Raw genomic sequence first — 12,956 nt, 5'->3', positions numbered from 1 at the left:
CAGATTGCAGAAATCACAAAGGCCACATTCACATTTTTATTTTATGGTCTCTAAGTTTATTAGGTTGAGGGCGTAAACACAATCACCGCCACGTTAAACGACCTCCATTTGTTAAATCCGTGGCGCCAAAGATTCAGACTATTGACTTTATAATCAAGGAGAGTCGGTCTGCCAGCTGCGGATTAACAGATATGAATATGATGACGGACAGATAGAGCGGAGATATTGGGACCAGACCGAAACATTTGATGACATTATTAGAGTCAGACTTCCTCCGTGGGTGACGTGGAAGCGAGGGGGAGTGTATCTCTGAGCACGTGTTAGCCCCCCCCCCCCCCCCCCCCCCCCCTCGCCATCCACCCACATCTGCAGCTCTGCGGCAGTAAACAGCCGCTGATGGATGGATGGAGGTGTCCCGCTGCCCTCTGACCCCTGATGGTTGGAGAGCAGGGGAGGGAGGGGGGGGGCGGCGAGGTCAGCGCCGGGACTTCCTGCTAACTCATCTGTCCCGCTCGGCTCAGGAGGCCCATTCCTCAGCCGGCGGACAGGCGAGCGCGGGGTGAAGCCCTTCTCTGTAATTGTGGCGGCCGGCTTTGAAGTTCGGGGAGTCGTTTTCCGTCGTCTCTACGGGCCGATTGGCGGAGCGCTGTCGTCGTCGTCGTCGTGCTGGGAAGCACTTGGAACGTGGAAAGTCTTTCCAGCTGTTTTGATGGAGTCACATGTGTAATTTGTAAGCCAAAGCAGCTCTTTAATGAGTTGGGCGACTGTAAACAAATGGTAGCGTACACAAAGCTCGCACCACCTGTTTCTGCTTGGGGTTTGTAAAAAAGTCATTTAAGGAGGCAAATAACATCTGTGAGCAGGAGGGAGGTAAATTACACACTAATTACATTAACAGGGACGAGGCCTTCAAGTTGATTTTTGCACTTTTTACATGGAACACTTTATAAAATAAATAATAACATTAAAAAGAGCGGAGAGTCTAGTATATGTGTGTGTGTGTGTGTGTGTGTGTGTGTGTGTGTGTGTGTGTGTGTGTGTGTGTGGTGTAAACAGCACGTTAGCTTGTGGTTCGGCTTTTATGAGCTGTGGCTCAGAGGAGGCTGCAAGATTTTGTGTACAACTTCAGGGGAGGTAACCAGAGCGCACACACACACACACACACACACACACTCATGCACACACACACACACACACACACACACACACACCAGCAGCTCCGCCTCCAATCAGGTCAGCAGGGTTTGTTGTTGCAGGTCTGAGAAACAAAGATTTAAAAGGAATCACATCAAAATGCCTCCTGATCTGATTCTGAATGCGAACAGTTTTCTAATGAAGCCGTTTCCACGTGTTGCTTATTAAAACGTTTCCACTTGTAACCTTTTTTTTTTTGTTTCCAGGTCCAGAATGACTAAAAGCTGCCCAACAGAAGCGTAAACCTGGCCAACATTTTTTTTTTTAAAGAAAGAGTCCAACTGCAGACTTTTACAAGAGCAGAATGTAAGTTCAAAAGAATTATTCGTACAAGCTTCAACTGTTACCTTACAACTATTTTCCTCTCTGACTTTCAACTTCTTTTGCTAAATAAATACAGACTGAATGAAGAAACATCTGCAGGTTTTTATTTGTTAAAGGATAAATCCAGTTTTCTTAAAGAATCTGTCTGGAGATTCTCTATATTTTCTTCTTGTCAACAAGTCTCATGTTTGGATCCAAACCAACAATGAACTGATCTACTAACAAGTATTGTGTGTGTATCCAAAGCCTGATATATCTTATCCCTCCGTTGTCGTCCAGAACCTATTAAAAACACATCAGTGAGTCACACGGCTGCTCTGGGTGACATGTTCCTTCATTATGAAGAGTTTGGTCACGTTAGTTTGTTTAGAAACGGCTCCAAAGACTAATAACAGCGATCAGAGAGAGAGAGTTGGACGAGGAGGTTGCTACCACTCATGTTGGTTAGCTTAGCTTAGCATGAGGACTGGAAACAGGGGGAAACAGCTAGCCTGGGTCTATCCAAAGCTAACAAAATCTGTCTACCAGCATCTCTGAAGATCACTAATTAACATATTATATCTTGTTTGTTTAATCCGTATAAAAACTAAACAACGAGTTGTGGTTTTACAGGAGGTTATGTGACTTGGACAGAGCCAAACTAGCTGTTTCCTCCTACTTCCAGCTCTCCTGTCTTTAGTAACAGCAGGACCAGGTTCCCTGTCTGTCCAACTCTAAAACCCCCAAAACACTATTTGTGCTTTGCTGAATAACGTATTTGTATTCGGGCACACTCCTAATGTGCAGCTCTAACTACTGTGGCCATGACTTGCTATGCTAACATTAGCTAGTTGACCTAATGATGTGCAGCTAGCTTTAAGGTGAAGTGAGTACAAGTGACTGACAGTGTGACGGTTCTTTCACAATTACTAAAAGAACATGACACAGAGCTGTATTTAAAGTAACGTCCAGTCAACTGTCTGCTGGTGGTTTTTTTAGCGTTTTTTGATGTGGGTTCATTTGCAGGACGCAGCAAAATAAAGTTCACTGCTCAGTTTGTTTGATTTGAAATCCGAGGCGATCATGGTGTGAAATAATTTCATTACACACATTAGTAGTTTATCAGAAATGTTTGATGATTATAGTGATAATACTTACTCAGCAACAATAATCATAGCATGAAAATTTGATACCAGCACATGAGATTGATACAGATTTTCTTATTACTCCCTAAAAAGGGGAATAAATGCTCCCAAAATGTTCAATTATTCAAACAGTCAACTCATAAAATAGTTGCAGGTTTTTCTAGTCTCTTTAATATATATCTAATATACTGTATATATAATCAATAAATATGTACAAATCAGCATTACCTGCATTTTTGTAAACCATGTATAAATGACACAAACCTTTACTTCCCCCGTAAACATGAGGGGTTTTTTTTGTATATTATTCCCAAAATGTTCAATTATTCACTTAGAAAAACAATCACCTCATAAAATAGTTGCAGTTTTTTCTAGTCTCTTTAATATATATCTAATATACTGTATACATAATCAATAAATATCTTCAATAAATAAATATTTTATCAGCATTACCTGATTTTTGCAAACCACGTATACATGACATAAACCTTTACTTCCCCCGTAAATATATTTGTATAAAGTATATTAGGGTTTTTTTTGTATATTATCGTATACAGTCTACAAGTATTTTCATTTTTTTTACAAAGTGTTTTGTTATCTATGTTCTTCAGGTATATAATCCCATTTTTCTATCTTATTGCTGTTTTATTTCTTCATTTTGCTGTTCTGACACCTTCAACAAAACCAAATCCTTGTATACTTGATGAATAAAGTCTGATCAGTTTCCCTCAAACCCGCCTCTGTTTTGTTTAATTATTTTATCTACTTTGTCTCTAAATCCTGCATTAAATGTACTGTTGTCCTTCACACAACCTTAACCTCCACCAGCCAAAGCCTCCCTCCCTCCTCCCTCCCTCCTCTCTCAGGTACCAGTGTTTCCTCCCCCTCCCATCGTTCTTCTCACCTCCCATCTGCCGCAGGACTCGCTGTCCTCCAGGTTTTTCGGCTCAGAGTCCTGGCAGAGACCCCGACCCCCGTGGAGCAGGGACGGATTTAGCCTCTCCATGTATGGAGAGGCGGGCAGGGGGAGACGGGAGGAATAGGTGGAGGTGGAGGTTGTGGTGGTGGTGGTGGGTGGAGCGGGGGGGTGTTTGGTTCTCAGCTGGCCTCAGTCAAACCTATGAGTCAGTCACGACTGGGATTTTCGAGCCGGTCCTCCTCCCACTTTTACTGGCCAATTTCGTTTTAATTTCACCCTCATAAAAAAACATATTTCCCTTTAGGTTTGAGCATTATTTGAAAATCAACGTATTTTTTCATGCTGATGAACAGAGTGATATTATAATAAATCCTGGTGGATTTACTTACTTTCTAATTTATATTTTGATCCTTATGGATAAAATACACCATGTATGTGGTGGTATGTTCCAACCAGACACACCTAAACCTTCACAAAAAACATCTACAGCTGCATGACACCTTATGTTTTATTAAACCTGGGTAACCAGCAACAAAATATCTTTAATTCCGTCCAAATCAAAACTATTATACTTGGAATAAGTCACTAAATAAAACCTGAATCCCCCTGCCCAGCAGAGAAACCAGGACTGTAGCCATGGAATTTAAAAATGCTGAGGTCACAATTCTCCAAACAGAACCACATCCACATGACTGTTTTTATTAGCTACCAACCAAACTCTCTTCACATTGCACTTATTCATTAAACTCTTCAATAATATTTTCTGCCATTTTTAGCCCCTCCCCCGCATAAAGCTCTGATGCCAAATATTCCTGGTGTACAATACTAAATCATTTATAGTTTAATTTTAGGGTTTTTTTTGCTTAAAACTAAACATATTTTAAGATATAGAATAACAGAAAATATCAGAATCAGCATTAAATGTGTAAAAAAAATGTGTAATAAGTATTTATCTGTAGACTGTAAACTCTTATTAATATCATTTAACTCCCCAAATGCACAGAAAACTACACAGATTTTTGTTCTTGGTATTATTTTTTCCTTGTCTTACTTCCGTTTGTGGAGATAATCACGGTATTTCAGTTTTGGAAATATAGTTCCCATAATGTTTTTGGGGGACGTAAACAGGAAGTGTAACGTTGCCATTTATTCAGTGATTTATTTGTGGGTCATGTGCAGTATTTGTTTACATGTTGGCATCATTAAAAGTCTGCTGAATTATCTGTTAGCAGCTCCTGTTTGCCCACAGATGTACAGACAACTATCACTGGATAAAATGTGATGATTCTGTAGTTATACGGAGTGTTTTTTTTTTCTTTGATTTCAAAGCAGATTTATGGAGGTTTACTCTTGATATTTTCTGGAAGTCACACTGAATCTAAAAACATGTGCATCATGTCTCTGCGTTCAGATTTGACTGAGTTATGTCTCGACATAGAAGAGAAGAGACATGGAAGCACAGAAGGAAAATGCATTTCTTTACAAAAAAAATCTTGCTTTTTATTTGTTTTCTTTCAATTCAGAGCCATTTCTCTGCATCCTAGTTGTTACTTTAGGTTTAGGCTTAAGATCGGTCTTACACGATGAGGAATAGCTACATGACACGATCAATACCCAGAATATTGATACTGCCAACAGTAAGTCTTGTTCCAGTAGTGTAAAGAGAAATTGTTTGGTTAATTACAGTAGTATTATCGCCCAGTCCTTGAACAAACTGATATAAAAGAGTTTGTCCAGGTCACAGCTCTGGTTTCCGTCGGTCACCTCTGAGGAGCCTTGAACAGCCCAGAGCTGAAATACCTGGACAACAGCAGAGGTCAAAGGTCATCACCGTTCTCATACTGAGAATGTCCCCAGGTTGGGAGCAGGTGGGAAACAGGATGGGCTGCGGGGTCGAGAAGGTCAACACAACTTTAAAGTAGATGAGGGCCGGCGGGGTGGACAAGTGGACAGAAATACCAAGACAGAACTGAAAGGTCACAGGTTCAAATCCTCCAAAACCACCACAAGTGTTGCTTCAAAAGTCTGTCGAAGTCTGTCGAGCCGAACATATGTAGTACTTCTGACAACTACGATAAACTACGGTGAATTGTGTTTTAGTGCAAAGACGTTTTTAGTTATAGTTTTACTTTGTTTAGTTTTATATATAGTTGTAGTTTTATTATAAAGTTATAATTATTACTTTTTATTAGGCACCGGCTATAGAACCAGTACAATAATTTACTAACTATTAACATGGAACGGGATTCTGTGCCAGTCGTCTACAGGCTGTTGGAGACCACTGACCGGACATTTATTACCGTCACATCGGGCATTTTAGTGCCGTTAAACGGGACATTTTTACTGCATTTTTACTGTTTTAACCAAAACCATGGGAAGGATTAGTGTATCACCTGCAAGCATAAATGTTCCTCCATTTTGGAACAATTCCAGTTTGATCATGTGATCTTGCGCAATCAATACCAATGTATAATTATTCTGTACCAGCAATAAACGGACTATTGACACAGAGAAATCCGTACCAATAATCACTTCCTTTTTATTTACCTTGGTAAATAAATGTAATAGTACTAGGTAAATAATCCTAGCCTCATCTTGGTAATTGCTTTTATTGATCTTTCATACTTTGACTGTGAAACAGGTATTAAATTGCATTCTATGTGGTATTAAATGGCTTAAATTTAACTTAGTGAAACCTGCAGAAACCCTGCATACAGTAGTGTGTCATAAAGTGTTAATATGAAGCCTATTGTCATTCAACACATAGCTAAAGCGTTAGCATTGAGCCTCAACATGGTGCGAGCTAAATATAGCATTAAGCCTGCTATGTAAATCTACAAGTTAGCTAAAATGCTAAGATGTTGCAAAGTCGTATTTTCAACACGAGAAGTCAAGAACACAACATGCTCGGTGTTCAACCATAGACTGTATGAAAATATGGACGTCGTTACCGTGACGTCACTCGTTGGTTTCTGAAGAGCGGTTTTGAAGCTCAAAGTGAGCCGCTCCGGCCGTCGCCATCTTGGCAGTGCGTGACGCTGCCTAACTCCGAGCCAATCAAAAATGGGCAAAGAGGCGGGCCGAATGGCTGAAACAAGCCACCTAGCAGCTGGCGGACCTGTCACTCAAAGCAGCCATGTCCTTCATTATGCATAACTTTACGGCTTAATAAAATTTAAACGGGTGAGTTATAAAAAAATTCACCCCCCGTACAGTTGTCATGAAAGAGTAAATTAACTAAAGAGACCAAAACCGTTGTTTGTACCAGGCTGTAAACATGTTTATTTCTGCTGTAAAGTTGGGCATTTTAACATGGAGGTCTATGGGGATTGACTCGCTTTTGGAGCCTCAAGTGGTCGTTCAAGGAACTGCAGTTTTTCTTCCTCATTGGCTTCATTTTTCAGCCCCGGAGGTTGCCGCTTGGTTTTAACTGGTCTAACAGTTGATTTCAAAAACTACGAATGGTGGAAAGATAACTAACTTCCATGAACTCAAACCTGTTTAAAAACATCAGTTTGACCCACGAGTGATCAGAAAACTTCCACATATCATTAAAAGTTATGAGTGTAAGAGTGCGGCTCACTTGAAAATACCACATAACTGAATTTCTACTTTCTCAAGATTTACACACACCCACCCACTTCAGCTAAATGCTAAAAACAAAACAAATAAAAGAACAATAAAAAGACGTTTTGATGGACTCACCGTCAGGTGCTGGAAGAGCCACGCTCTCAGGATGTTGGTGGCCACTTTGGGGAAGATGCCTCTCTTCTTGTTGTGCAGTTTGTCTTTGTCGGGGTCGTCGTCGTCCCCGGTGCTGGGCGAGGCCATGCCGTTATCCAGACAGTCACCTGAACAACACAAGAAGAAAGTTTATTCAAGGTCCAAAAGTCTCCAAAAATATCAGTCTGCATGAAAATCTGTTTGAAATCAGAAATGTTAATTACTGTAACAGAGCAGCCATAAACAACACGGCCTCTTGGATTGAAGAGTGATAAACTGCTGCTTCCATGAAGCGCTGGAACAAGATGAATCACGCTAACATTCGGGTAATTTACAGACAATAATAGCAACATACTGATGTTTCCAAATTCATCGTATCTGTCCAGTTTCAACAGTTCCTTACGTGAGTAACTTTGTTTTTGATCTTCAGGAACAGCATGCAAGCTCCAACATCCATTTACAAGCTTCTCAGAGCTTTCAACCACATCTCACAGTCTTCTAAAGCCAACGGAGCTGCTCAGGGGTCACTGATTGATTGACTAAATTAATTCGACAATTTAAAAGGTACAAAATAACTCTACAAAGCGGTACTGGGGATTAAATAACAATCAGACCTAATGGCTTATTTCCACTGTGGTCCTCCATCATACAACAAACTGCATAATACATCATAAAACCATAACCGCAGTCAAGACAAATCACACATAAATCACATTATTTTACTGATGTTTATGGGGATGATTGACATAATTTAATTCATGGTAATTACACCTATTTTATAGTTTAAAAGGTCCTTATTTTTGTGTAGATGTAGAACCACATGAACAATGCCTGCAGTGTTAGTAATTGTTTGGTTTGGCGGAGGACATTTTATTCTTGTCTATGTTTGACAAATGTTTCACCACTGCAACTGTATTTCGGTGTGTTGTAAGTTCATGTGGGCTCAGAACCCATTGGCTCTCTGTCTGACGGCGATTTAGCCTCCGGGGTCAACGGCTGATATTTCAGGGCTTCAGGTGTAGCCAGCAGATATCCGGATAACAGATATCTGGGCCAAGACTTCTTCTTCCATGCACCGATCGTTGTTTACAGTCCAATTAGCAACTAGAGACGGTCTAGACAACATTTCAGCTAATCTCTATAAACAGTTATTAACATATGAATGCAGATACATTTTTAAAAAGCTAATAAAAAGCTAAATTATCACGAAACGATGGCCGATGTGTTCAGCCTCTTATGCTCTCCTCATGGACTGTTTACCCGCATGCAACCAAAGCCCGCTCAAATGTGATTAGTCAACACTACTCAGACTACAAACAGACTAACTAATTAACTAACTAACAACAGGAAAAAGGACAGAGTGAAAAATTGGAATAAGAAGCAAAGAGTTTCCAGAGTTCAGAGTTCAGTCAGAGGCTGAGCTCAACATAAAATATAGCATTACTATGTAAATCTACAAGTTAGCTAAAATGCTAAGATGAGTTTCAAGTTTCTTCAAAAGGTTGTTGTGAAGTCGCATTTTCATCACGAGAAGTCAAGAACACAACATGCTCAGTGTTCAACTGGACTAACAGTCGACTGATAACAAAACTGACGTTGCCAAACTGAGCTCAACATAAACACACACTCAGTGCGTTCACTGCTAGTTAGCTAACAGCTAACGTCTGTACGGTTGCTATGAAGGCAGTTTAAGGCGACACAAAAACACAAAAACGGTCCAGCGGTCAAATTCATCCAAATGATGCAAGGTGAAAACTTAATTTCTCTTTCTGTCAGAACACACAGGAGAGTTTTTACTTGTACCCAAAATATGTTTTGCTTTGACAATAAATTAGAGGAGAGAGAAAACACACAGAGAGACCTGCAGAAATGTGTTTTTATCCATCAAACTCTCTCTGACTTTACACTCATCCTCTGAACTAAATGTGAAACTTCCTTCTGCAGATTCCTTAATGGAAACTAAACCTTTAACCAGGCTGACTAGTGAAGCTCCAACTGCAAGTATTTTAGAGTTCAGACTACGAGGCTACAGACCAACAACGTTACACCTCCATCTGGAAACAAATCTGCTTTATCAGACCGTTGACTCTGACTGAACGGATCCGCAGCCAGACCACAAGCTGCTTCAGCTCGCTCGCTGTTGGCTGGTGGAGATTTAAACATCACTTTCGCTCAGCCAGCTCCCCTGTTGACCTCCATGATGAAGCCAAATGTGGTTAATAAGAGATTTTCTGAAAAACCTCAGGACAGCAGGACTTCCAATGACATCTGCTTACTTTAGCTCAGAAGCCGCAGCCAAACTCCCCTGCACATTTGGCCAGATCTCGGTGTTAATTTGCCATCCTGGAGAACATAAACAGAATAACATCCTCAGCATAAAAGCCCATAATACTGTCACTCTGAATGGGCCTTTTTTTCTGAGGGAGACAGCAGGAGAAACAGGAAGGATGGAGGATGATGGGAATCAAAATAGAACGTTTACTCAACAACGTCAGAAGACGAGTCGGCTACAAGTCCCAGAGAGCATCGCCGTGGGAAACATCCAATCAGAAAACGTTGAATTCTGTTGCTAAGCAGCTGATAATGGGATGAAGTGAAAGTTTGAGGTTTACAGCAAATATTTTGTTCCTGAATACAGCAGAACTTTCTCTATAGCAAAGGTCACTTAGGTTCATGGGTGTTGTCGTCTGGGTGTTGCCCTGTCAACATTCTTTAGTGTACATCTGGTCTGAGTCTGTTATAATGGTTTGTACCCAGAGCTGCAACAATTAAGTTGATTAATTGAGTCAGAAAGACAATTTTGATAATTTCAAGCAAAAATGACAAAATGAATGAAAAATTTATTGGTTCCAGCCTGTTAAATATGAGGATTTACTGCTTTTCTTCTGTTTTATATCTTTGTAAATTGAATATATTTGGGTTTTGTTGTTTGGCCAAAAAGGATTTATATACATATTTATATATATATAAAAATAATAGATAATCTAGTAACCCTAATGTATGATCACTAACCAGTTAACTTCTGTTTGCACCTGTTTTAACTGATTCTTTTCTTTTATCTTGTATCTTTTATCATTATTTTATATCGTTTTTATACATCAACAAGCACATATGGCTGCATTTTTTTGTATGAAAGGTGCTTTACAAATAAAGTTATTATTATTGTTATTATCACTGTAAATGAGGGTCAGTCCTCAATGATTTTTTTCGAGTTTAAATAAAGGTTATGGACTCTTTTTGACATTCCATATGCTAAACGATTAATTGATAAAAGACAGATTAATCGGTAATGAAAATAATCGCTAGTTTGGCTCCATTAATGAAGCATTCATTGATTATTTAGACAACAGTGTGTTTGTCTGTTTTCCTGTTTCAACATGATATTTCTACCGTGCACAAAGCTCCATAAAGAAATGCTTTCCCCCACTTTGGTGAGGAAGAACTTGACCTCAACCCCATCCAACACCTTTTGGCTGAACTGGACTCGACTGCGAGCCAGACCTCATCACCCAACATCAGTGCTGGAACTCATGCTCTTGTGGGCTGAATGGGAGCAAATCCCTGCAGTTTGCAGCCAGGTTCAAACATCTGGTGTAAAACCTGAAACCATGAGAGTGGAGGCTGTTATGGCAGCAGATTGATGCTCATAGTTTTGGAATGAGATGGTCAAAGAATCACATATGGCTGCAATGTTCGGCCGTCCGCATACATTTGGCCATTTTTGAGGCATCGTGCTTCAGTGTTATTCCAGTTCCCTTGATTTTTTTTCCATCTCCCAGCAGGACACGCTGTGTTCAGTTTCTCAGTCCCTCGTCCCTCTCTGTGTTTTTATTCCAAGACTGACCTCAGCAGTGAGGTCACCTTAATTAGAGCGTTGGATTGGCTGTTATTCATCTGACCCCTCCCACCTTCGCCAGCGGAGGAGAAATGGTCCGTAGTGGAAATGTGGTGGAAAATAAAGACTCTCTCTCTCTCTCTCTCTCTCTCTCTCTCTCTCTCTCTCTCCAGTGAGCGCTCTTCCAACAGACCACGGCTAATAAAATTTTGTACAAACAGTTCTTAAAAAGCACAGCGACAGAGGAGGCAGGCAGCACGACCCGACTGTTTAGTGTAGTGTGTTTTTTTTTTTTTTTTTTCTTAATCTCGCATGTGAGGAGCAGAGAGGGAGTCGTGATGTTGTGCAACCAAGAATGAGCTGAATGAGGGCTGGAGGATTGTGTGTGTGTGTGTGTGTGTGTGGGGGGGGGGGGAACTATTTTTAGTGAACTTTTCTCTCTGCATGTTTATTAAGGTGCGTTTTGCATATTAAATGAAACATGACGACAGATCAAAGAGGAGTGAGACAGAGAAGGCAGGTTTAGTAGATACTGGTGTAATCTCTGGTTTTGATATGTGCAATATAAATAAACTTTATTATTGTTATTATTATTATTATTATTATTATTATTATAGAGGAGTAGTTGTTGTAAATGTAAGATTTGGTTAAATCAATGTAATATCATAGAATACAGACAGACAGGCCTGCAGCAGAATATTTGAGTTTTTCTGTATTTATACAAACTTTAACATAAAGCTGCAGCTGCTTTGAATGTGTTTCTATCATAAAGACGAACGCTTTGCTCAGAGGAGCTCTTAAAATCAGAGAGGACATCATATCGTTTCAATAATTCATGACCTTTTCTCTGGTTGTAAATGATACTCGTGCCTCTAAAAGTCACTGCAGGTACATTTCCATCAACGTGTGTTTTACATGTCACATTTACACATTAAAAAAATGTAAAAAAATACCAGAAATTTTGATGAAAAAACAAAGCGACGGTATCACAAAAATGTTGGCTGAGGTAAAAAAGCTGTCAAACCAAAAAAAAAAAGAGAAGATAATAATAATAAAGTTTATTTATATTGCACAACTACGAACACACTAAAACCAAATACACAACCATGAATAAGTCAGTAAATAAGAAGGCATTATGATAAAAGTGAGATTTTAAGAGGTTCTGATGCAAGTCTGAGATTCTCTGCAGAAAGTAGAAGAAAGTAACTCAGAGATGTGATCTGGAGCCATAAAGTGCTTAAAACTAAATAAGTAGGATCTTAAAATCAGTTGTAAAACCAACTGGCAGCCAGTATAAGGACATTAAAAGAGGAATAATATGGTCTTTTTACAATTTGAAGTCTATGACTTGATGTCATTGCATGAATCTTATCGTGAGGAAATGAAGGCGTGTATGATGGATTTAATATTTTTAAAATTCAAAACAAATTCTGGCAATGTTTGTGAGATGAGAGAAGCAAGGGTTTAGATTACTTAGCTGAAATGTATTTTGCAGTTTGAGGCAGGAGAAAATATTTGCAGAGCGGATCAAGAAATTACCGGATTTGTGGTTGCAGATGGTTGCAATTATCTGTTTTGTTGGAATTAAGTTGAAGAAAGTTTGCAGATGCCATCGAAAGATGAAAAGATGCGATAAAAATTTTAAAAATGTCATCTTTTTTTACCAGGATACCTGCTGCTTCCTTCACTGCCGGAGGAAAATATCAGTGTTTCAGGCCTCCAACAGGAAGACCAACAGATGAAGAGTTAAAGTTACTGCTGCTCAATTAATTATGTAATCTCGTCACGCTTTTTAATATTTAGGTATTTGATGGAAACACTGAATAACATTTTATCT

The 12,956-nt window shown here is 39.6% G+C and overlaps 1 protein-coding gene across 2 annotated transcripts in view; it reads right to left on the bottom strand.

Moving 5' to 3' along the window:
• Nucleotides 1–12,956, bottom strand: part of meis1a (Meis homeobox 1 a) — a 65,292-nt gene that overhangs the window by 33,537 nt on the left and 18,799 nt on the right. For both annotated transcript variants that reach the window (XM_067585663.1, XM_067585664.1), the window contains exon 8: nucleotides 7,267–7,412. In XM_067585663.1, the coding sequence (XP_067441764.1) occupies nucleotides 7,267–7,412 (146 nt within the window). The remainder of the gene's footprint in view (nucleotides 1–7,266; nucleotides 7,413–12,956) is intronic.

This window comes from Thunnus thynnus, chromosome 3, assembly GCF_963924715.1.
Source record: "Thunnus thynnus chromosome 3, fThuThy2.1, whole genome shotgun sequence".
Taxonomy (NCBI): Eukaryota; Metazoa; Chordata; class Actinopteri; order Scombriformes; family Scombridae; genus Thunnus; species Thunnus thynnus.
The sequence above is the reverse complement of the archived record's forward strand: the minus strand, read 5'-3'. Positions and strand labels throughout refer to the sequence as shown.